The 26418-nt window shown below is 35.7% G+C and overlaps 1 protein-coding gene across 2 annotated transcripts; it reads left to right on the forward strand.

Moving 5' to 3' along the window:
* Positions 1-307: 307 nt before the first annotated feature.
* evplb (envoplakin b) lies at positions 308-25698 on the forward strand. 2 transcript variants are annotated; one of them, XM_048199835.1, is made up of 24 exons: positions 308-329; positions 2397-2439; positions 5767-6034; positions 10050-10149; positions 11695-11849; positions 11943-12066; positions 13601-13720; positions 13800-13841; positions 13926-14087; positions 16502-16609; positions 16728-16823; positions 16919-17029; positions 17113-17259; positions 18240-18394; positions 18481-18575; positions 18877-19049; positions 19190-19368; positions 19491-19629; positions 20737-20930; positions 21038-21188; positions 21324-21407; positions 21492-21596; positions 21695-21787; positions 21964-25698. In XM_048199835.1, the coding sequence occupies exons 3-24, from the start codon at positions 5994-5996 to the stop codon at positions 25432-25434; spliced, it is 6045 nt and encodes a 2014-aa protein (XP_048055792.1). In that variant the 5' UTR covers positions 308-329; positions 2397-2439; positions 5767-5993; the 3' UTR covers positions 25435-25698. The 2 variants fall into 2 exon arrangements, with proteins under 2 accessions (XP_048055792.1, XP_048055802.1); XM_048199845.1 differs by lacking the exon at positions 308-329 and having other exon boundaries at positions 2422-2439; positions 5900-6034.
* The last annotated feature ends 720 nt before the right edge of the window (positions 25699-26418 follow it).

The raw sequence follows: 26418 nt of genomic DNA on the forward strand, positions 1-26418 counted from the left end.
CGTGACCTTTTCAACGTAATTGCGCATTACGTGACGTCACGAACGCGCATCGGAGAAAAGAGCAAAGCCAGCATTTGTGCTTATAAAACTTAAACTTTTTTATAAAAAAAAAAAATGACCAATCGTTTCGCTAGATAAGACCCTTATTCATCGTCTGGTGTCGTTTAAAGCCCTTTGAAGCTGCACTGAAACTGCCATTTGGACCTTCAACCGTTTGGTGCCCATTGAAATGAATGATATGGAGAAAAATCCTAAAATGTTTACATTAAAAACCTTCATTTCTTTTTGACTGAAGAAAGAAAGACATGGACATCTTGGATGACATAGGGGTGAGTAAATTATCAGCAAAAGTTTATTTAAAAGTGGAGTAATCCTTTAAGTCTTTTTTTCCGGTATTTTAAAGTAAATCACTAGATACTACAGGTGAAAAAGGTAAACATTTTTAACTAATAGATCTCATCATACTTTCCCCAGCTGATTAATTGCTGTACATTAAGACAATTGTTTTGTAATATCTGAAATGGTATGTTTAAGCATGCAAATGAGGCATTATCTAATTATGTGCTAATTTGCCTGTATTTCCAGAAGATAAATCTGAACATTAGATAAAGTCATATTCAAATTTCTTGTTTGATTTTGTTGATATATTAGAGTTAAAGGTTTTTACAGAAGGGATTTTTGATATCACTTTTCATCAATCTATAAATCTGAAAATGCTGGCAACAGCCAGAAAAACACATTTTCACCATGTTTTTAGGAATAAAATGTTCTATAAATAAATGAGAATGATATATGACTAAACCCCTCAGTAAAAACCTTTAGAATATAGATATGAGTAAAGTTGTAAAGTTTGGTGTGTGAAAGTGTTGCTGACGTTGAGAAAAAAACTCAAGGAGTTTAACCCTCTGGTGCTATTCGCGTGTCGGTCAAAAAGGACCTTTTCTTTTTCATTTCAATGAAAAGAATGTACTATTTTTTTATTTCGATAATGTTTTTTATTTAATATTTTGTATTTATAGCGGATTTTATAGTACTATAGTAGCACAGCTCCTCAACAAACCGTCCATACTGGTGTGATGAATACGATCCTCAACTGGATGGAACTGAAATAAATACTTTGATTGTTGCGATCCTATCAGACTTATGATAGCAACCTGAATCGTTACAAAGCACTGTTCGCCAGAGGAGGTTTTTTTCTCCATTTTAACACCTATTTGCCACCTGTTTGCCACCTGATGTCACCTGATGGAGTTTGGGTTCCTTGCCACTGTCGCCTTTGGCTTGCTTAGTTGGGGACACTTGACATTTGACTTGACATTTGGTATTCAACAGTGCTTTGATCTGCCTGCATTGACACTATTCCACTACCAGTTATCAATGTAAAGCTGCTTTGACACAATCTGCATTGTAAAAAGCGCTACATAAATAAAGGTGACTTGACTTGACTTGACTAAATTATATTTACACTTCAGTTATAATCCATTTATTCACTTTTGAGCATAGACCTGAAAATGAAATTTCCAAATTTAAACTGTCATGAATTTTGAATGCTTTAGGCAACAGACTTAATTTTGATCTCTTTTCAAAGACGACACTTGGCAAATTATTGCTGAAATTAACATTTTTAAATAAAGTTAACCTAAAAAAAGTTACAGAATTTTTTTGTTTATTGTTATTAAAAATACACAAAAATACTATTTTAAAATTTTATATGAAATATATATTTTCAAAAACACATTTTACTCTAAATCTGCATGAAAATCAAAGCCATAAATATAAACAAGTTGTGTTCCAAATTTGAGCTTGATATCTCAACAAATGAGCTTTAAGTAAGATTTTGTTTGGCTGCAGTACCAAAGATTTTCACTAGATGAAATTCATCTCTCATTTGTTTCCAATACGCTCATTTTTGATCACAAGGAGCACAAGTGAGACTATTTTTTTCAGGACCATTTAAGCTTTTTCAAATCATGTCCATGATTTTTTTTTTTTTTTGTGCGTTCACATAGCAAGTGCCCAAACCTTAACCATTCTGATAAGGTAAAAAATCTAAAAAAAAAAATTAAAATAAAATAAAAAAAGTACAATTTTTCGGTCAAAAATGACAGAAGACAATATTGTCATGCTGGTGAGTTTTGCACAGTCAAACAGCCCCTGTCTTTTATTCAGAAGATATAAATATCTAATTCTCTGTATAATTAAATCATCCGTTTTTATAATCATCTGTAATTAATTAGTTGGTGGAGTTGAGATGATGTTTTGTAGTGAAGTATCTGGGACGAGTCTCTCCCTGTAGATCTGAGTGTGTGTTAGACCTCATCATTACATATGCAAATGCAATGCTGTGTATTTAGTCTTGAATGACAGTAAAATTGTTCTTTTGTGTTTGTGAGCAGAACCTGTAGGGCATCGAGAATATTTGGAGAAAAACCTGAACAGGTGCGACCATCATTTTATGATCTTAATAATGTTTCCGTGTTGTTTTATTATTATATCATATTGTGATCCAGAGCTGGTCCTGTATTCTGATTGGTCCAGAATTATAACCTGAACAGTTCATTATGGTGTTTATCAGCTTCAAACTCGGCTCATCCTATGAGAATTTAGAATCTGAAACTATCTAGTTTTTGTACTGTTAAAAGTTATAAAACATTTACTTTACACAGGAAAGACTGCAATATCATGATGAAACAGGAAAACATTTTAAGATTGATCGCACAATGTGAATTATACTCAAATATACGATTTTTAGAAAAAAAAGTTAGTAACTCCACCCCTAAACATAACTCAACGGGGCATACGCAGATCAACAAATTTATACAAATTAGCCACAAATTCACCAAAATGTAAAATATTTATGAATCGCCATGAGTTTGTGTTGGCGGGAAGCGAGCAATGCGGGTTCGGTCACTGTGAACCGTGTTTGGTCAGGATTACTGTGTGTGTGTGTGAGTGTGTTGTCTGTGCACAGGTATGTAGGTGTGTGTGTTTGCTTGTGTGTGTGTGTGTGTGTGTGTGTGTGTCCGTGCACTGTGTGTGTGTGTGTGTGTGTGTTGTCCGTGCACAGGTATGTAGGTGTGTGTGTGTGTGTGTGTGTGTGTGTGTGTGTGTGTGTGTGTGTGTGTGTGTGTGTAAGTGCCTGTGTAGGGTGTGAAGGGGACACACCTATTTCAACAGTAACACAATAAACCACATTTCCACTCAATGTTCATCATGACAAATGGTATGTTTTCAGTCCAGAAACACCACTGATCACAGATACTAATATGCAAATAAACACATGTGACGTCACACATGTTGGACAGGTCAAACATTCCACACACGATGATACCAGTTACATACAATCACGCTGAACTAGAGCGATTATATGACTCGTATTTTCAACCTAGAATTGATTTTCAGGTTATTTTATTTACCTATTTAAATGCATGTTGATTTTCAGCCTGAATCTATAGATATGGCTAATAGAATATTCTAAAATATTCTGTAAAATATAACAGATAAAATAACTATAAGAACATTTTTGCCTCCATATTTCAAATATTTAAGTAATTTTGAAGGCTTTTTTCCTTCTAAGGAATTATTAGGTTTACATGCAACATCAGGAAAAATCAATAATCTCTTGTTAGGTACGATATTGTTTATTAAGCTGATTTTTTATATATATATATATATATATATATATATATATTTTTTTTTTTTTTTTGCCTTAAAATATAGATAATCTAATCAGCGTAACATGAAAGTGACAGGCTGATTTAATCTGAGGATGAAATGCATGACATGTTTTCATGAGGTGTTTCAAGCCTACTGGGTTTTTCTTTGCAATATGGAGTATACTTATATGCACTAATAATGTCTGAATATCATTGATTTAGATGATAAAATAGAAGCATTGTTAAATGTAAAGAAAGTAAAAAATTTTAAAATGATAAAATAGATCTAGTTTTGAGAATGAAGCACATTAAGTGTGACTGAAGTGAATTGGGGGTAAATGTAGATCAGGTCACATTTTTGCATTGAGGGATGTTATAATGTAATAATGCTAAGAATGTGATTATTATTTAAGGTCATAATCACTGACTAACTACATCTCTCTTTCTCTCTCTGTGAGAGTGTGTGTGTGTGTTATCCATCTGTGTTTGCTTGTGGGGTGGATGTATAACTGGATTGAATCCAGATTCAATGTTGTCCAACATTCAAAACAAATATAATCTAAAACACATTGAATATGCAACATAAATATTTAGGAACGCTGTCTAGGATAATCCTCTTCTTCCATTTTCAAAACTTAAGATGTGCATGTTGCCATACTGTACCTACAGTAAGCGACAGGTAAGTCATCATTTAAAGAAAAGAGAATGGCAAACTTATTTTCTGATTAAGTCTAATACATAATTTACAGCAAATTCAAATAAATAGTTTCAAATTCTTAATTCTGATTGGATGAGCTGCGTCTGGAATGTTCAGTACATTTTAAAGTGATGCGGCGAGTTGCTACGCCGCTTGACAACTGTAAACAATCTGAACTGTTACATTGAATTGTTTATTCTGATTATTAATATTGTGATATTTTTCATAATCATTGAGCCTCTCAAGGGCTTCAGACAGTGATTCTCTACAGGCGCTCTCAAAGTTAATGAGGACCTATTGTTTTTTTTACGTTTTTAAAGGTGACCTATAATTTCCCTCTTACAAGATGTAATATAAGTCTCTGGTGTCCCCAGAATGTGTCTGTGAAGTTTCAGCTCAAAATACCAATTCATTTATTTATTTATTATAGCTTGTCAAATTTGCCCCTATTTGGGTATAAACAAAAACACACCGTTTTTGTGTGTGTCCCTTTAAATGCAAATGAGCTGCTGCTCCCCGCCTCCTTTCCAGAAGAGGGCGGAGTTTTAACAGCTTGCGCTTCAGTTGCTCAACAACAACAAAGCTGGAGAATCTCACGCAGACAAAATGAGGATTGTCAGTAACAGTGTTCAGCCTTACATTGTTCAAACCGGAGTCGACACTGATGGAGAGACTCTGCAACTCCTCTGGCAGACATTTCTTCGTGGTTTAAGCATAAAACTGCTTAATTTTTTTCATAAAAATTAAAGTAAACAAATCTTAATCTTAATGCTTTAGAATAGATCTTTATACCGGAAAACAAGACAAAAAGTAAATTGTAAAAAGACAAGACAAGACAAAAAGTAAAAAAGTAATGTTTTCATTATTTTATATATATTATAAAACATAAATATGCATAAAAATCTTGTTAGTTTTGCTCTAAACACTTATCCTTTAGTTATGATGATTATTCCTCTCATTTGAGACGCCCTGCGGCATAAACACACTGAAGAGATCAGCGCTAATGTTGACAACGCTCTCTGCATGTGTCGGGCAGGTCTGCTCTTGAGCTTTCATGTGACTGAGGGGTTTTGTCTGTCTATGACATGAAATTTCCTCTGTCAGAGGTCAGAGGTTGTTGTGTTTTGGGTTTATTCTCCTGGCACTCAAATGGCTTAGTTACAGACTGTAGGTATGTAGTGAGTGGGTGGGTAAATGCTTGTGTTTTGAGTTGTGATGATAAATGAGTAGCGAGAGTGAGTGTTATAATGTTCATCTGACTGGATGGGCTGCATTCCTCCTCCACCACACATTACACACTCCAACATTTACACACCTGCCATACAGGTAAGTAAGTGCAGCTGAATATTCATACACAGAGATCTCAGTGTACTTTTCAGCTCACATTAACCTGTCACTCTTTATGATTATTAGCTGCTCTACGACGGCGTCAAACATTAAAAGAGGATGGTGAAGTGCAGAAGAGGAAGAGTTTGACAGAGGAATTCAGAGGGCAGGAACAGGTAGGTCCAGTCTGTACTGACTGAATGTGACACACCTGTTTCAGTGGGTGGAGTCAAAGCAAGTGACAACACCATAACAGAGGACAGAAGAGACCTCGACACACACAGACAGAGACACGGATCGCACGCGGACGCAGGATGTTTAAGAAGAAGGAATACAGTCCTGTGAAGGCCGGACAGTGAGTTACCATGTGTTTTTATGTGTGTTTTTATCTGTTTTCATTTTATCTGTTTGTTTTCATCTTAGAATGAAAGGTTCAGTGGGGTTCTAAATAGAACTAAAGCATTTAACTTTAAAAGAAAACAAAATGTATAACACTAAATCCATACAATCATCTCATGATGGAACTGCTAAGAGGTTCTAAATATGATGCATCTGACAGAACCCTATAGAAGCTGTTCTTCTAAGAGTGCAGAGGGAGATTATTACAGCAGAGAGACACACCTGAATGAATGACAGCTCTATCTGAAGCCATTTTATAGTAGAAACGGACTGTGTTCATGCATTAAACCTGTGGTTATAGTGTGTGTGAGCGAGATAATGTTCAGTGTGTGTTGTGATTTATCTTTATGACAGGGCAGGGCTGTATCTCACACACGGGTCATTGAGTAAGCTGGACGTTTTATTATTGATAATGCACTGCAAAACTTGCATTATTGCAAAATAACTCACGACAGGGTGATCAATGTCTTTTCCGATATGATTATCTTGCTCATTACTCAACTAATTAGCAAGTAAATGAAGAAATGGAGCGGAAATATTGATTTGAGTTGAATTATTTTATTTTGCATGAAGAAAAACCGGTAACACTTTACAGTGAGGCTCCAGTTGTCAACATTAGTTAATTAGGTTAATTAGCATTAACTAACAATGACTAATACTTCTGAAGCATTTATTAATCTTAGATCATGTATCATAATTTGTATCAAAAGTTCTATGCGTCTGAGCTGACATGAATTGACAAATTAAAGATGAATGAATATTGTAAGAAACGTATTGCTCATTGTTAGTGAATGCAATACATAATGTTAAGCAATGGGACCTTATTGTAAAGTGTTTCTGTAAAACCTGCTACAAGGGTTTGTTATACAGGTTTATAGTCATTGCACATGAATATCTGACCAATCAGAGTCCAGGATTGTGTGTGACTTCACGCTGCTGACAGCTAGTGAGAGCGCGAGTCACTGGTTGTGACGGTTTACGGCGTGTCGTGTGTGCCGTGTGGGGTGGGACGTCTAAACTACACCATAAACGAGTTTATGTATCATATACAAACTGACAGAAGCACAATGAGACAATAGATGCTGTAGAACAGAAGACGACAGCAGCTGCTTCATTTACAACATTCAACTCACTCAAAGTTTATTTATGAAGCACTTTCAAAGCTATGAAAATGGACCAAAGTGCTCCTCTACATAAAAAATCAAACATAAAATAGCAATAAATAACAACAACAGTCGAACTGTCCATCAGACAGCCATCACTCACATTAATCAGACCGTCAAACAGCAAAAGACAAGCGAAAGAAGAAAGACTTTAGATATGATACATGCATGCAGTTTTTATGACATTATTAATTATGCATGCGGTTATTTATAATTAGGTGATTAAAAATTCATACATTCTGATATATTTTGACCTCTGAATAAAATAAGTTCATTGGTAGTCTGGTAGCAGCGCTTGATATCTTAAGACATTTCTCTGATGTTGGATAGAAAAATGTTTATGGATAAGTCAAAGTTTGTTATTAATTTTATTTTATTTTAAAATGTAATATTTTATTTTATTTTAAAATGGATATTTTTATTTTTTTTATTTTATTTGTTTTTTGTATACTATATATTATATTAATATATTATAAAATATTATATGTATTACAATAAAATGTTATTTTAATTTCTTATATATTTTTATATTTTTATTTTATAGTGTTTAATTCGCATGATTTTAAAATGTATATTTTTATTTTATTTTATTTTATTTTATTTTATTTTATTTTTGCTTCATAATATCCATTGGTTGTGTCCCATATTTCAGCTGTGGATCTAGAGCAGAAGTCAAACAGTATAAAGCCTTTGTTCTCTGTGAGTCTGGTGATTAAGTTAATTAAGTGAGTCACGTCTATTATTTCACACTGATGTCAATCCAGCTAATCAAGTCACAAAGCATATTTGTGTTTGTTTTATGTGTGTTTCCTTGTATCCAGCTACACACGCATCAGTGTGAATCAGAGGGCTGTGACCCCTCACACACACACACACACACACGCACGCACACACACACACACACACTCTTGCAGTCAGCGTCTCAGTGTGTTTTTGTCCTGGTGAGCAGAACACATACGAGTCTGTGCTGTTGTGTTCAGGATGAGGCCAGTGAAAAGATGGGCGTGTTGTTTAAAGCATCACTTCTTCTCAGTGTGTGTGTATTAGCAGGTGTGTGTTTAACCTATAATCTAATTGTGTGCCAGTCATTTCCTCGAACCGACGCGTCAGTGATTGTTGTAATTGATTGATTGGTAATTGTTGCATCTGAATGAAAGGAAATCTCCCTCTGTTTGACCAGCGCCTGTAAAAGGAGATCATGTGTGTCGTTTGCTTGAATGCTCAAATATTTTGTTCATCAGTTTCAGTCACTGTGAGTCACTCATCAGTTTCAAACACTGGGACTCACCAGGTTTAATCAACTTTTAACCCTTTTTCTTTTTTTGTACATATTTTTTGTTGTTGTTTATTTGTTTTCTTAAATGGTGATTATGACATATATAATAATAATTATGTATTATAAATAATTTCTAATATTTAATAGTTTTTCACCATATTTAATTACCTTATAACATTTATTTGTTTGTTTGTTTATTGATTGATTGAATGAATATGGCCATTGCATTAATTTTGACCAATTACTTTTTAAAAGTACAAATATTTCATTGTGTCTAAATTTAATAATATTTAATAATATTAAGATTATTATTATAAAATGTTATTTTATTTTTAATATATTTTTATATCTTATGATATTTTAAATTTTATATTGTATTTTATAATATTTTGTATATTTTTGTAATACTTAATATTATTATAATATTTTATTTAAAGTGTTTTATTATATAAATTGTTTATATTTTATGATATTTTATATTTTTATTTAATATTGTTTTATTTTATTTTAATTCATTTGATTTAAAATGTATATTTTACATTTTATTGTAGATTTGATGTTTATATTTATATATTTATATTATTTTATTTTATTTAATTGCTTCATAATATCCATTTGTTGTGTCCCATGTTTGTGCTGTGATATATAATAATAATAATAATAATAATAATAATAAAGTATTATAAATAATTTCTAATATATAATATATAATAGTTTTCCCCACCATATTTAATTACCTTATAACATTTATTTAGTTTTATTCATTCAGTAAATATGACAGTTGCATGAATTTTGACAAATCATTTTTTAAAAGTACAAATATTTCATGCAGTCTTTCTATTAATATTTATGACATGTAATATATAAAAAGTAAACTTTTAACACTTTTATTTTATTGATATATTTATTCCATTTATTTATTTATTTATTTATTCCATGTCGTCTCTCAATGCATATAAACCACCCAGATCCGTTTTGAGAAATTGCATTTAAGCAGCGCCACACGCTGGATTATGAAGACAATGATCCGCCCGTGCGTCAGGGTGTGACATTAAAGAGCAGGAATCTGTGGAAATTCTCGAGAAAGGAGGCAGAATTCCGAGAGTTCCGCCTCAGCATTCCTCAGACACTCCCAGTCCCTTGTCTTTCACTCTCTCTCTCAGGAGGGTGTGACGCGGTTGCATAATGACTGCAGGAATGTCAGAGCAGTAAAAAGACAGATAAGATTGTGAAGTGAGTGACTGACAGATGTAGAATTCATGCAGGCGGAGCAGGAAGTAGAAACTGAACCCAACTGAATTGAATTAATTTAGCAGAAGTTGATTACAAACTACCAACAGCTGACTCTGAACATGAAGAAACATGTTAACATATAAACAAACACACTCTTGAGCTTTAGAAATCAGCTTTATTGCTACAAAAGCAGGTGAGGTGTCCCGGAGAGGGAGTGTCGTCACGCGTGATCACACACTGATGATGTGTGTGATGGTTTGTTTGTAAAGTGAACGTTTCTGGTGTTTCCCTCTGCTCAGGTCGCAGATGAATGACATGCTGGCTCTGGTCACACGCCTACAGCAGAACGCCGATCAGGTGGAGAAGAACGTACTGCTGACCGAGAAACTGCTGGAGGAGGTGAGACACACACACCCACGTATGTAGAATTAAAGGTACAACATGTAATATTTTCTGTCCGCTAGAGGTCGCTAGAGGCCTATTCAAAACAAAGGCGCAGCTTGATGACGTCAAGTTTGAGCGCAGAATCTTGGGACATGTGGTCTCCACCTCAACGGCCGGTGGAAAACAATCGGGATAGGACTCAGGAAGAAATCATGTTCATGGATGCGATTATTAACGTTACTGTAGTATGAAGCAGAGCAGGAACGAGTGTTGTGGAGCTGAACGAGGAGCTGGAGCGATTGCGCAACACGCCTCACGAGCAAATTTTTTTATTACTGTTACTAAAAATAAAGCTGCATCTGATTATGCTATATTAGCTACTTCACAAAATAGTGTTTTTGGTAAATGTAAAGCATGGTACTCGCACAAAAATCAAGAAAATTTGATTTGAACAATAAGACTAAACGTGTTGAGCTATATAACAATAATTTGTTTTCTGTCTATAAATATATCAAAACAGTTGTTCCATTGTCTATTAAAACATGTAAATATGAAAGCGTCTTTGGTGTTTCCATGGTTTCTACAAAATAAAACCGAGGGTAACGCGGGTATGACGCCATTGACAGGCGACTCCTCACACGTCCCGGAGCCTTGGTTAAAATTGCAATTTTCTCGCAATTTACAAATAGTTGCAACATTTGGGATATTGTAAGTACTCAAGTGAACAAAATATATAACACTGGCCTAGTGCAAAATTCTTACATATTGCACCTTTAACAGATATACATGCATGGATGATTTATTGAAAATAATAAAGTTTGTAGTCACCATTATGGTGATCGGTGTTTGCTTGACTTGTAAATGTTAGTGTTTCTCTGGTTGCTGTAACTAAGTTGTTATGGCAAAAAAATAGCCAAGAAAAATACCTGGAATGATTAGTACCTTTAGTACATGTTTTTTTATCATTATTCAGCTAAATTTCAAATATATAAAAATATTTGAACAGTATCTGCAGTAAATAAATTCACGGTCCAACACTTGTTCTATGTCTTTATATTAACAGCTTACAACTTTGAGTAAAACATGCTTGAGAAATTAAAGGCAATCAGTTTCCACATAATGTGAACAAGAGGAAAACTCTTTTGTTTGAGTTCAATTTACTTAAATCTTTAAGTTGTCTGAATTTCATTTTCAACTTGTAAAATACCAATGCTCAAGTTTTACAAGTAACTTCTAGGTCTCTTTACTAAGTGGTAGTAAGTTTTATCAACTCAAAATGATGAGCTAATTTACTTAAATTAAAGGCAATCGTTTTCCTCAAGTTTTCTGAGTTAATTAAGAAAAAATTAATTCTAAAAAATTGATCTTTTTTATCTTTTTTTTTTTTTTGGTAAATGAAAGGAGATAATATTGTTTGAAAATGTTTTTATCAGGGTTAATGTTAGCTGCTCCTCTTGGCTATATTTTTATTTTGTTAGATAATAGTTTAATAGTTTTACTGTAATTTCAAATTGCTTGTGTCTGAGTGTATGTTTATCTGTGTTTTGTTGCTGTGATCAGGACCTCGAGAATGAGCGGAAAGGCTCTGCTCTGAAACAGCAGGGTCCGGCCGCAGAGAATCTGTCTCAGGCCGAGATCTTACTGAAGGATCTCTTCATGGACGTCAGCAAAGCCAAGAAGCTCCAGCACCCGCAGGCCAATGTGATCGAGCAGGAGTGAGTGACATCACATCCTGCACACAAACACCACTGATACTCAAGAGAGCGAGCGCTGAGCAGTAACATTGTGCTTGTGTGTTGTGCCTGTAGTGTGAGTAACCTGCATGAGCGCTGGTCCAAACACTGCGCCACCTACAGGGATCTGTACGGACAGCTTCACGAGATCTACCTGCCGCCCGGCGTCGACTGGAGCAGACTGCTGTCTGACAAACAGGTGACAGATGAAATGAGAAAGACTCTGACAAGAGTTTAACAGTCTGAAGTCACAGGAGAAGCTCCTTACATTCCTCAAAGAACATCTTCTGTTGATCTTCTTCAGAAAAACATCTGTGATCTGCTGCTTTAAAGCTGGGGTTCAGAGGAAAAGTGTGAAAAAAAAACTATTAATAAATAATAAATAAATAAATAAAATTAAGTAAACATGTTAATTTAAAATTAATAAAAATTACATTAAAGCAAAAATTGTTACATAAATACTTCAATATTAAAATACATAAATAATTAAATAAACAATTTTATAAGAATAAATAAACATTACATTAAAACACAAACAAACAAATAAATGGGAAAGTAAATGAAAATAAATAAATATATAAAAAGATAAATACAAAAATTAAATAAGTAAATTAATTAATTAAAATTAGATTTAAAATAAAAAATAAATGAGAAAATATATAAATAATAAAACATAATCTTATTTATTTGAATAAATAAATTCTTAAATGTTATATATTAATATTAAAAATTAGACTAAAAAACAAATGAATAGAAATTAGATTAAAATAAATAAGTACACATAATATTCAAAACAAGCAAATAAATAAATAAAAATTAGATTAAAACAAAAGCAATTAGATAAATATTATTATTAAAATTAGTAAATACTATAATTAAAAATGTAAACAAAAATTATATAAATAAATAAACTGCATAAAATAAACAAATACATGAGAAATTACATAAAAATAAATAAAATAAATAAATAGATTAATAAATGAATTGGTAAATAAATAAACATTACATTAAGACACAAAGAAACAAATGAATAAAAATAAACCAGTAAATATATAAAAAGCTAAATAAATAAAAATGTTATTTAAAATAATTAGAAAATAGATTAATAAATAAATGAAAATAAATAATAAATAAACATTATATTAAAACAATAAATACATTATAACAATACAGTACTAAATAAATAAATGCTTAAGTATCAAAACATGTAAATATTAAATACTACAATTACACAATTAAAACAAAAATATTAAAATAAACTACATTAAAATTAATTTACATTTAAATTACATAGATTAAAATAAATAAATAAACTACATTAAAACACAAAAACAAATACACAAGAAGTTAAAGAAAAATAATAAATTAAAATAAATAAATATTTTGATGAATAAAAATTAGACTTGAAATAAATGAGAAAATAAATAATTAAAAAGAGATTAATTTAAATAAATACCTAAATATTACAATAAGACAATAAATAAATAAATAAATAAAAATTTGATTTAAATAAATGAAAATGTAATGTAGCTAAATGAAAATGTAAAATAATAGAAAAGAATACATTATAAATAAACATTATATCAACAAAATAAATACAGTACAACTATACAGTAGCTATACATTAATTTATTAATCTGTAAAGAAACATATAGAGCCTTGATTTGACTAGTAGTGAAGTGTTTGTTATGGAGTGTGTGTCTGTGACGGTGTGTGACGTGTGTGTGTTTCAGGCGTCGATTCAGGGAGCCACTTACGGTCCGACTCTGTCTGATGTGGAGAAACAGATCGCAGCCCATAATATCCTGCATAAACAGATCGAGGCGTATCGCTCGGCCCTGGAGAGCAGCAACGTAAGTGTCCACACACACACTCACATATGAACACACAAAATAAGTTTAAATAAATAATAATAAGTTCTTTTCTGAACAGGATAACTCGTCTGCCCTTCAGAAGCAATATGCAAATCTACTGGTAAGATCTTCTCTTTATATTCTCATACATAACTCTAAAAAGTGAAGCTCTGCACAGTTTAACTGAGTCTGTGTGTGTGTGTAGGAGGCATCAGAGAAGCGCAGGCAGCATCTGTCGTCGCTCTATGACTTCATGCAGGGCTGCAGTAAAGAGCTGCTCTATCTGACCGAACAGCAGCACAAGATCAGCAGCCGAGACTGGAGCGACCGTATGATCGACAGCGCCGGAGTGCGCATGGAGTACGAGGTGAGACGCTGGAATACACACCACACCCTGAACATTTAAACTCGGCATGAAACGGAAGTTGTGCTAGTCTTTTCTTCCCGTATATCTGAGTGAAACGGCTTCACAAACAAGAACAAATGTAGGGCGGGGCTTGATTTTGTCCATGGGGATTGATTGGATGGTTGTGGTTTGCTATTGGTGGATCTCATGTGATTGACAGGTTGCCCCGCCCTCATCATCAGAGAAGAGAAGAGCTGCATGAAGGAGAAGTTATTTTGATTAAAGTTTATGAGGCACATGAATTTCATCAGATAAATCAGTTATAATAAATACTGCAATGTTCCTTTAACCCTTATAGGGTCTTTGAGGTCTTTTTAGACCCCAAACGACATTTGCTAAAATAAATAAAAACATGTTCTCTTTGTCCAAATGACATGAATCTTTGTACAGTTGTTAACACTTTCTAGATCTACAAATAAAAAAAAGTGATATATTGTTTTTATGTTAGTGTAAAAAAAAAAAAAAAAAAAAAAAAAAAAAAAGTCACACTCAGGGTCTTTGGGACCTCAGGCAACAAAATGTAATTTTGTAACTATATATATATATATAAATATATTTAATCAAATATAATTTTACTCTGTTTATTTGTGTTTTTACTTCATATTTGTGCAATTTTTGGAGGATTTATCATATCTTTTAAATTTAAATAAATAAATATTTTGTTGAGTAGGTTTTTATACAAAAACAGCTTTTTATGTAAAATTCACTTTATAAAAGACCCACATTTCTAACATTCACTCATGGGGATAACATGGATCATTTGACATGATTTAGTGCAAGATTTTTGCCCATCTTTTGGAAAATGCTTTAAAAGTAAAAAAAAAAAAAACTATCACTTTTACCAGTAGATGGCTGCAGAGCTCCACTATTTGCTATGTGCTATTTGAATGACTGAAATACATCTTTTCACAAGTTTTTTTTCTGTTGGATTCAGATCTAAATACTATGAAATAATAAAAAAACAATAAAAATTACTTTTTGTCAAAGTTTAGCATTTTTTTGTACTGAAAAAAAAATGTTTTTCAAAGATGTTGATTTTGAGGATGAATTTTGTCCATTTTCTAAGCAGGGTCTCATCATAATGTAACGTTGAAATGTAATGTTGTAATGTTGAAAAACTGATTTTTTTTTTTTTTTAGGACAAAAAAATACTAAACTTTGACAAAGTAGCTTTTATTGTTATAATTGTGATTTCATAACATTAAGATATGAATCCAACTGAAAAATACTTGTGAAAAGATGTCTTTCAGTCAGTCAAATAGCACATAGCATATAGTGGAGCTCTGGAGCATCTACTGGTAAAAGTGATAGTTTTTTTTTTACTTTTAAAACTGAATTTTCCAAAAGATGGGCAAAAATCTTACACTAAACCATGTCAAATTATCCATGTTATCCCCATGAATGAAAGTTAGAAATGTGGGTCTTTTATAAAGTGAATTTTACATAAAAAGCTGTTTTTGTATAAAAACTCAACAAAATATTTTTTAATTTATTTATATAAATGTAAAAGATATGATAAATCCTCCAAAAACTGCACAAATGTGGAGTAAAAACATTAATAAACAGAGTAAAATTACATTTGTTTAAAAAAAAAAAACAATTATTTTGTTACAAAATACAGTTTGTTGCCTGAGGTGTCTGGAGACCCCAAAGACCCTGAGTGTGACTTCCCAAACGAAGACCGCACACGGGTTAAAAAAAGGATTGTCAGTTTTGATTTCATGGTGTCTTTAAAACATCTACAGTCAGATGACTTTGTACAATAAGGTTTTATTTTGACTTTGACACTTTACAATAAGGTTTTATTTGTTAACATGAACTAACAAAGAACAATACTTCTACAGCATCTTAGTTAATGTTAATTTACTAATATAAAAGTTGTATCTGTTAATATTATTTATTTAATGAACCTGGGTTTCTAGCTGAAATAAAATTTCAGTTTATGTATTTTAGATTTTATTTTATTTTAGTTAAAGTCTATTTTATTTCAAGTAACAAAAGCTTTTTTTTATGGTTTTAGTTTTAGTTAACTGTACTATGCCTGGTTAGCAGCATGACTTCTAATATATTTAGTTGAGTTGGTTCTGGTTTTTGTACATTGTCATTATGTGGCATCTCAGAATAAGGCTGAATTTAACTAAACAGTGATGCTGGTTGATCTTGACTTTAGTGCAGGCCCCATTGGCCCCTCAGTTTTAATGAATCCCCCTCCACCCCCGAAATGGGACTGATTTGAACCCTTTGACACTTGCACCATTGTGATCTGAACGTTCAGTGCTAAATTCACACACACTGAGCCAGAGACGATCTGCGCTTTTAATATATCATGATTATTCAGTGTTTTCAACCACATCCTGTTGATGAATGTGTTTCAGAGGTTTAAGAACAACGGGCTGCTGACACACGAGAGGGAGGTGAGCAAACTACAGGAGGAGGCCGGCGCACTAGTTCAGGACAAACACCCCGGATCATCCGCCGTCAAGGTCTGCAGTCCTTCAGTCAATCATTCATTCATCTGCATGTTTATTCATTCATTCAGTCACTACGGCTCTTGCTGTGGTTTATTTGCTGACTGAAGATGATTTCACGTGTGTGTTTCAGTTGTACAGCGCAGACGTGTCGAGAGAGTGGCAGCGGTTCCTGAATCTCTGTCTGTGTCAGGACACACACCTGGATAGCGTGGAGGAATACAAGAAAGTGAGCAAACAAAAACATCTTGATGAGACACTGTCAGGAGCAGGAGGTTCAGATGAGCGGTTATTGAAATGTCTGTGTGTGTATTTTAATCTCAGTATCAGCTGGATGTGGAGACGTTCACTGAGTCACTGAAGAGAATCAAATCCAACACTGAACCATCTGTGCTGAAAAACATGAGCAACCCTGAGATCCTGCTGCAGCTGGAGGTGAGAACACACACTCTCTCTCACACACACACACTGAAATAAGTTAACAGTCTAGCATAATAAATGTGTGTTTGTGTGTGCAGGGTGAGGAGAGGTCGATCTTGAGGAACGAGCAACGTCTGGCCGATCTGAGAGAGCTGTGCACCAGCATCGCTCCTCTACACCTGCGCCGGAGCACCGCCAACAAACCCGTCAGCGCCATCGCCCTGTGTGACTGGAGCACTGAGAAGGTATTCATTTTAAAAAAGAAATTAACACTTTTATTCAGCAAGGATGCATTACATTGATCAAAAGTGACAGTAAAGACATTTATAATGTACCAAAAGATTTCTATTTCAAATAAATGCTGCTCTTTTGAACTTTATATTCATTAAAGAATCCTGAAAAAGTGGTTTCCACAAAAATATATGAAGCAGCACAACTGTTTTCAACCTTCATAATAATCAGAAATGTTTCTTGAGCATCAAATCATCATATTAAAATGATTTCTGGTGTAACAGGAATCACAGGAATAGATTACATTTTAACATATGTTCATGTACAAAACAGTTATTTTAAATTGTAATAATATTTCACTGTTTTAACTGTATTTTTGATCAAATAAATGCAGCGTTGGTGAGCAGAAGAGACTTCTTTCATAAAAATGTTCACTGACCCCAAACGTTTGAGCGGTTGTTTATACGCATACAGGGTGTGAATAACAAAATGTGACCCCTAAATAAGGCTTGAACACCCTGAAGGGAGTCAGAAGTTAAAAATGGTTTAGTTTGTCTTTTATAGTTCATATATTAAATAACTCTACTTCTGCATATTACATGAGAAACACTTGAAGTGTGTTTTCAAATGGCAGTACAGTGCAACGTAAACAGTTATTTTATGATTTGCTATCATAACATTTTTTCTTTTGTCAAATCAAATGAGATAATTAATGTGGTTCAGATAACATAATATTTTGAGTTTCTGTTGGTTAAACCAATCACCTTCATTGTATTAACTTAAGTTTTTAATTTCAATGAACTCAAAATTTTAAGGCAACCAACTTACTTTTTTAAGTTAAACCAACAATTCTTTTTTACAGTGTAAACACAAAAGTTAAATTGCAATTAAGGTACGTAATCTAACAAACAGGCTTCCTATGGTCCTGGAAAACCTGGAAAAATCAGGGAAATTCACATGTGTGATAACCATTTCTCTACTTTGTCCCTTGCAGGACTCTGTGAAAAGAGGAGACAAGGTGACGCTGCTCTCCAGTCCCAAAGAGGAGCTCTGGGAGGTGAAATCCAGCACGGGAGAGACCAAGCTCATCCCAGGTGTCTGTTTCCTGATCCCTCCGCCCGATTCAGCCGCCATTGACAAGGTGGACAGGTAAGAAAGCACCTGAGATGCTCCCAATTCTCCCAGCTGCTTCTTTCTCTTCTTAACATATCTGTGTTTTTCTGTCTTGTATTCAGTCTGAGCAGGGATTTCTCCGATCTGAAGAGGACGAGGTCGGCTCTACTGTCCCAGGCAAAGACGCCCATTGAAGTTGTGCAGTTCGTCAAACAAGGTCAAATTTATTTATATACTGTAGCGCTTTTCACAATACACACATCGTTTCAAAGCAGTTTTACAGAAAAGCATGATGCTGTTTATAATATTGGTCAGTAACACTTATAATATTACTAGGATATTAACTGTTTATTAATACTTTAATACTACCCAATAAAAAAATCTGAGGTTTTGTTCAATTTATTACAATAATGTGAAGCAGCTTTATCAGCTATAGTGATCGATTATAAGGTTTTAGTGCAAAAAACATTAATCATATTAAATTTTAGTGGTAAATGTTGTTTTTTGTCTCCCAACAGTCGCCGTGGCCACCGTTCCTGACAGCGCAAAGGCTGGCATCATTGACGGCCGTCTGGACCAGATCTCTTCAGATCTGCTGAAGTTAGAGAAAGACATGCAGAACCGAATGAGATCTCCTTTAGATCGCACCGCACCCATCGGAGATCTGTCCGCCAGAATCAGAGACCACGAGGTGAGAATGGCAAATAAAACCACAAGAGTCTAAATGTGGTTATTTAGTTGGTCAAAATGTGTGAAACAAATGTAAATCTCTGTCTGTGGATAATATAGTTAGTATGAAGCATTGACAGTTGTTTGGTTTGATCGCTCTAGAGTTTTGTCGTGACTCTGAAGAATCTGGAGGCTGAGAAATCATCGGCTCAGAGGGACATGCAGCCCCTGATATCCCAGAAACCCCTGGGGCCCACCACGTCCTCACTGCCTCTGAAACTGAGCAAAGTCAACAACAAGATCGATGACATAACTGCACTCTCTGATCTCTACAACAAGAAGTAAGAAACAATGCCTTTTGCAGTAAATCATTGAGATTGGCACAGCATTTGTTTTTTGAAAAATTAAAAAAAAAAAAAAAAAAAAAAAAAAACTTGGGATAAACATGGGATCATTTCCTCAGGGCCACATCTTCCATGTACCTGGAGAAACAGATCAAGAAGGTAGACAACTTTCTGACAGCATTCGAGGATCATTTGGCTGCAGACACTGGCCTGTTGAACGAACCCAGTGCCATCCGCAGCCACTCCAGACAGCTGCAGGTAAACGCTCTTACACAAACACATGAACTACATTCAAAAACATTCAATACTCTTATCCAAACATTTGAATGGTAGTGTATTATGGTTATACTCAAAGTCTTCTGATAGCTTACAATAGATTTGTGTGATGAACTGACCTAATTGGAAATTTAAAGGACACCCTTTTCACAAGATGTAATATAAGTCTCTGGTGTCTCCAGAATGTGTCTGTGAAGTTTCAGCTCAAAATACCCCACAGATCATTTATTATATCTTGTCAAATTTGCCCCATTTGGGTGTGAGCAAAAGTACGCAGTTTTTGTGTGTGTCCCTTTGAATGCAAATGAGCTGCTGCTCCCTGCCCCCTTTCCAGAAGAGGGCGGAGCTTTAACAGCTCACGCTTCGGTTGCTCAACAACAACAAAGCTGGAGAATCTCACGCAGCCAAAATGAGGATTGTCAGTAACAGTGTTCAGCCTTACATTGTTCAAACCGGAGTCGACACTGATGGAGAGACTCAGGAAGAAGTTACAACTTTTAGAATGAATCTGGATGTTTCTGAATGGATAGTGGATAAATTAATGTAGTTGCTGTGGAGTTGATTCAACTCATAGACTAGCATGTGCTGTCATGTTCATCTTTTGTGCAAATCCAGCGTTGAATTGACCCTCGTTTGTGAAGCAGTCCACTGTAAAATGACGACATGTTAACAACACTCTACTACAACTCTTTCTCTTCTCTTAAGCAGGCCAACATGGTCTTGCTTCCTTTGTTGTGGGTTCTCGGGGGTGTAAATTTTAGGGTTTGTGATGTCACCCACCCAGGAAGAAGCTCGCTGTAGTCCCTACCAGCAATTTGTTGAAAGCTATTTCTGTAAAAGAAAATATCTCCCTTTGCGTTGAAATTTGCAGATGTTGTTTATGCTCAAACAGCAACATTACACATTAACTAAAATTAAAAAAGTGAAATCATAATCAAGGACCCCTTTCAGTTATTATTAACTAAACATATTCCTTTTTAGATTTAATGTTGAATTGAAATGCAAATGGTTTTGATATGGTACAACTTTCAATTAAACAATCCTTCACTCAAAACATTGGAATGATGTTCTTAATTGTTTTCTCCTTAGAGCATGAGTAAAGACGTTGCCTCCAAGAAAGATGACATTCAGCAGCTGAACCGTGAGTTGGAGGTCACAGAGCAGGCATGCAGCTCCCTGCAGAAGAGCTTTCAGGAGTTCTGCCCTGATATACGCCACCAAGAGACCGAGGTCAAGCGCTTGAGGAATCGCTACTCCAACATCAACAGCCAGCTGCAGCAGAGGTCAGAGAGGCCTTCTTCACTATTGTATACTGTTTGTTTATTGTTTACTTGGGGAAAGTACAGTGCTTCAGATTGTGAACTGTATCCACAAACTTTTTACTCCAAAGGGCAACTCTGTTGCAAGAGGCCGTCAATAAGAACCAGGAATTTCACAGCGCCGTCCAATCGCTCACTGCTTTCCTCATCAATATGCCCAACAACAAGGTTCAGCCTGGTGAAAGTGTGTCGCAAGTCTATGCCAAGCAAAACTCTCAGATGGTCAGTATTAAATTTTACTGCCACAAGGTTTAAAATGGTTGATTTTTATTTTGCATCACCTTTAAATATCTCAGATACAGTGGATTTTGGGAATTTAGTGTAATACCTACCCGGTAAATTTGTTTTTGGTTGCAGAGAGCAGTTGAAGACATCAAGAGAAAGCAGGATGATGTAAACCGAATCGTCAAACTTTCTTCTGAGCTGCAGAGTATTCTTAATGTGAGTTGGCCATCTTGAACATGATCATACTACTGCGCATTTCAAATGTCAGTAACATTAATGCAAATAGTCTGTTGTCTCCAGGAGTATGAGATGAATTCTTACAAATACCGCAGTGCATTGGGAAAACCAGAAATAAATTCAAAAAATCTTGAATGCATTACCCTGGCTGAAGCTGTGGAGAACAAGGTACTGTAGGCTGCTTTGCTTTAATGACCAGGATATACTTATTTTATATTATATTTTACGTACATTTCCAAATATCTTTATAATTGATTACTTTTTAGGAAAGGGATGTTGTGAACCTTTACTCTGAAGTATCAGCACAAAATAATCAACTCCTGAATCAAGTCATCTTGGCCAAAGACCTCATCAACAAGGTACAGAATATCTAAAGCTTCAACAATCATTTGAATAGATAATGAGTTAATGCTTCTTAAATGTTGTAACAGTAATATTTGCAAACTGAATGGTAACTTAAATTTCTTGGGTGTAAAGCTACTGTGAACTTCTTTACTTAATCTGAATTAATCTTTATTTTGTATCCCATGAACAGAATGATGAAATTGTTACCCATGTGGTGGTAAAACAGCAAATGCAGCTGCAAAGTCAGCAGAGAGACATGGATGAAGTTGACGGCCTGAAGCGAGAGCTTTCTGAGGAAATATCTCGCCGTGCTCATGCTGAGACTGATCTAGCGACCTACAGGAAACGGATGATGTCCCTGAAGAGTCGGAGAGGTGTGGAGCGAGTGGAAGAAAAGGAAACTGTGCATTACTACCGTGATTCAAAGCTGCAAGCCGATTTGGAAACACTGAAGAGGAGGATAACCGAAGAGATAAATAAACGATCCGAAATGCGAACAGAAATTGAGATTGTCAACAAAAAAATTGTCACTCGTGAACATGAGATTATCGAAGTGAAGCCCAGGCTGGTGACAAAGGTGCTTACAGAAATTGAGCGTGATCCCAAACTGGATGTGGAAATGGCAAGGATCAGGGAGCTCATACTCAAACTAAGGGAGGAAATTCGAGTGCACGAGAGTGAAACAGTTCACATGAGAACAGAAGTTACTGTCCTGGAGAGTAAGAAGCCTGTGATAAAAGAGAAAGTGATCCTGAAGGAGGTTGTGAAGCTGGAAAAGGACCCAGAAATGCTGAAGGCTGTGATTAACTTCAAGAGCGTGATCTCGGATGAGGAAATCAGATGCAAGAACCTGAATGATCAAATATTCCAAATTAGGAGCCAGATCAATAACCTGGAGAGGATTATTCCAACCATACAACCAAAAACTGTCATCAAAGAGTTGAAGAGGGTGGAGCAGGATCCCGAACTCCTACAAGAGTCCAAGACACTTCGTGTAAGCCTGGAAGAACTGATCAGAGAAAACAGTATTTTGATAAAAGAGTTCTCCAGCCTTCAGCTCCGCTACAGCCAAGTGGAGACCATCAAACCAAAGATAGAATTTAATGAGATCATCCATGAGATCTACAGAATCGACCCTGAGACGGATGTGGAACTGAGACGACTGAGAAATGAACTTCTCGAAATAAGCAAACGTCGTACTAGCATTGAGAATCAGATAAACGTGATCATGGTGGATCTGAAGACTCTGCGCGCCGAAAAGCCCAAGATCGAACTGAAGGAGGTAACTCGAGAGGTGGTGAAAGAAGAGAGGAGCCCTGAGGTCGTCAAAGAACTTAAGAGGTTGAATGAGCAACTTACCATTTTGCGGACCAACTTCGACTCGACTATGAATCGGGTGACTCGTCTGCGCAAGGACAGGGATGAGTGGAAGACTGAAAGATCAAAGGTGGAGACCAAAGTGGTGACCAAAGAATTTATAAAGTATGAAAATGACCCTCTTATTGAGAAGGAAGCTGAACGTCTCAGGAGGGAAGTACGTGACGAAGTTCAGCGCCGCCGAACAGTGGAGGAGAATGTGTTTGACCTTCAAAACAAGTACATTGTGCTGGAGAGACAGAAACCAGAGGAAAGGGTCATGGTCCAAGAAATTGTGCGCCTCCAGACAGATCCTAGTCAGATTCTGGCTCATGAGAGGTTAGTCAAGACTTTGGAAGAGACCATCAAGACTCGTCGACAGCTGGAACTGGAGGTGCAGCAGATGAGATCTCTAGTCCTGGAACTCGAGAAAAAACTGGAGCTTGTGGACCGACAGAAGAAGATCCTGGTAGAGACAGAGCTGAGACAAATAAAGGCTAGAATCTATGAACTTGAGACTTGTCCAACGCCTGTTGAGGAAAAAATTGTTATTGAAGAGGTTTTGAAAGTTGAGAGAGACCCAATAATTGACAAACGAATCATTGATCTTCGCACTCACATGGACAACGAGGGTGCCAGCATTTCCCACCTGGAGAGAGATATTCGGAACCTCAAAATCAGGATAGAGTCCCTGACCAAAGAGAAATCTGTTGAGAGGATCATCCACAAAGAGGTAATCAGGGTTGAGAAGGATCAAACGGTGGAGGCAGAGAGAGAAAGTCTTAGATCCCAAGTCGCCCAGGTAAAGAATGCCAGGACCCTCAGAGACGAAGAACTTCTGCGGCTCAAGAACAAAATAACTCGAATTCAGACAACCAGAACAAATTTCTCTCAAGAAGAAACCACCTTGATTGCTTACAGGGATAAAATCAAGAAAGAGCAAAATGAACTTATCCAGGAGTTGAAAAGACTGGAGTCTCAGAAGCAGGAGATCACTATAACTTTCCAGCATCAATCCAAAATCTTGAGTGAGAGGAACCAAGTTAGCAGGCAAAAAAGCATCAAGCTGGAGTCTGAGATCCAGCGCCTGGAGAGAGAAATCCTGGAGGTGAAAGAGCTAATCAACCAACGGGAAATTACTATCATAGAGCTGCAGAAAGAATCAAAGGCAACACAACATTCAGAGACAAACACCAGAGAGACCAATGTCTCCACCAAAATCACCATTCTGGACCCAGAGACTGGCAAAGACATGTCACCCTACGACGCCTACGTTGAGGGTCTGATTGATCGCAATCAGTACATCCACCTCCAAGAGCTCGAGTGTAGTTGGGAGGAAATCACAACCACCGGTCCTGAAGGTGAGACGATGCTTCTGCAGGATCGTAAGAGTGGAAAGCAGTACTCCGTCAAGACGGCTATGCAAAATGGAAGACTGACACAGTACGACCTTCAGCGCTACAGAGAGAACAAAATGAGCATTTCAGAGTTTGCTCTTTTGGTTGCAGGGGAGAAGAAATCAACATCCTTCCCTCCTTTAAGTGCAACACAAACAACAACTGTTCAGACACTCGCACCAGCAAGCTCCAGCTACAACTCCTCCACTCTGACCCGCCGCTTGTCCTCCAGCACCAGCAACTTGAACTCACACTCTCAGCTGATCACCAGTGGAGATGAACTCTTCCCAATTTCTGGCATTCTAGACATCACCACAGAGAGCCGCATGTCCGTACGAAGTGCCCTAACACGCAAACTGATTGATCAAGACACAGCGATGAGGCTTCTGGAAGCTCAGGCTGCCACTGGAGGTATTGTTGACCTGAACAAGAAGGACAAAGTGTCCATTCACAAGGCGGCACAGCAAGGATTGATCGATTCAAGCCAGCTTCAGAAACTCCTCAGTGCCCAGAAGGCCTTTACTGGTTTTGAAGACCCTGTGTCCAAAGAGCGGATGTCAGTGGGAGAAGCTGGCCGCAGGGGATTTATCCCCAATGATAGTGCCATGTGGTTTATGGAGGCGCAGCTGCTGACCGGCGGATTGGTAGACCCGAACCGGGCAGGTCGGATTGGCGTGCAGAATGCTGTTGATGCAAAACTGATCGACGCATCCACGGCCAAGCAACTTCAGGATGAATCGAGCTTTGTGAAGAATGTGACCGACCCCATCAAGAGGGAAAAGATCACGTATAAGGAGGCGATGGCTCGATGCAAGAGGGACCATAGCACAGGGCTGCTCCTGCTCCCAGCTGCATCGTCCGACGTCGTAGATACTCCATCCTATTCCAGCTACAAGTTCTCCAAATAATAATAAAGACAACACACAATGATAACAGATTTAGGTGCTGCACAGCAAGGGACATTTGGTTCTAGGGTTTTTTTCCATACCCATATATAAGATAAAAGTTCTCTGGAGCCTTTTATGTCATGCTAAGGTGTTTATTTTTTCCTGTCTTTGTTCTTAACATGCTTTTTCAGTTACTTTATATTTTCTGGTTCATCTTGATGAATGGGCTGAACTGCTTCTTGATCTTCATATATAATAAAAGATACTATTTCATATTTACCCAAATTGACTTTGTCTGGAATGTCTATGTATTGTTTAAACTATTTGTGACTTGGAAATATGAATATCTACACAGTAAATTCGATCTCTGAATGATAGAGATAAATCTAGTTTACTTGATGTCGACACTCTACAGTGCAGTTCGTGAACCCCTGGGGGTTTGCGAGGGAACTGCGGTGAGTTTGTGAGTTTTAGCTAATTATCAATTAAATAAATATAAAATAATAATAAAAAAATAAAATCAGAATACAACACTTGCAAAAAAGGTGATGTAGTTTAATTGTGTACCTGAACATCATACATCAGAGAACTGTGAACATCCAAATGTTGTTAAATTATTAAAATATTACCTTCAAGTAAATATTTAGGTCAAAGGATTTCAGCTGACAAAACAGTTTGGGAATTATAGAGCTGAACACAATTTTGCTTCATAATAAAAGATTACCTTCATAATGAAGGCCTAAACATTAAATATTTTCAACCAAGAAAATATCGAGAGGCATTAATTTCCATTCCACTCTAATAATAATAATAATAATAATAATAATAATAATAATAATAATATAAATTTATGAACTTAGACATAAGGACAACACATATACATACACATAAATATGTTTACCACCTGAAACTGTTAATATTGTGCATCTTTATTTTTTTTTTTCATACAAATTGTATGACTTGGAAAAATATATAACTTATATTTGTATATATCAAGTATACAGA

Source organism: Megalobrama amblycephala, linkage group LG1 (genome assembly GCF_018812025.1).
Source record: "Megalobrama amblycephala isolate DHTTF-2021 linkage group LG1, ASM1881202v1, whole genome shotgun sequence".
Classification (NCBI taxonomy): domain Eukaryota; kingdom Metazoa; phylum Chordata; class Actinopteri; order Cypriniformes; family Xenocyprididae; genus Megalobrama; species Megalobrama amblycephala.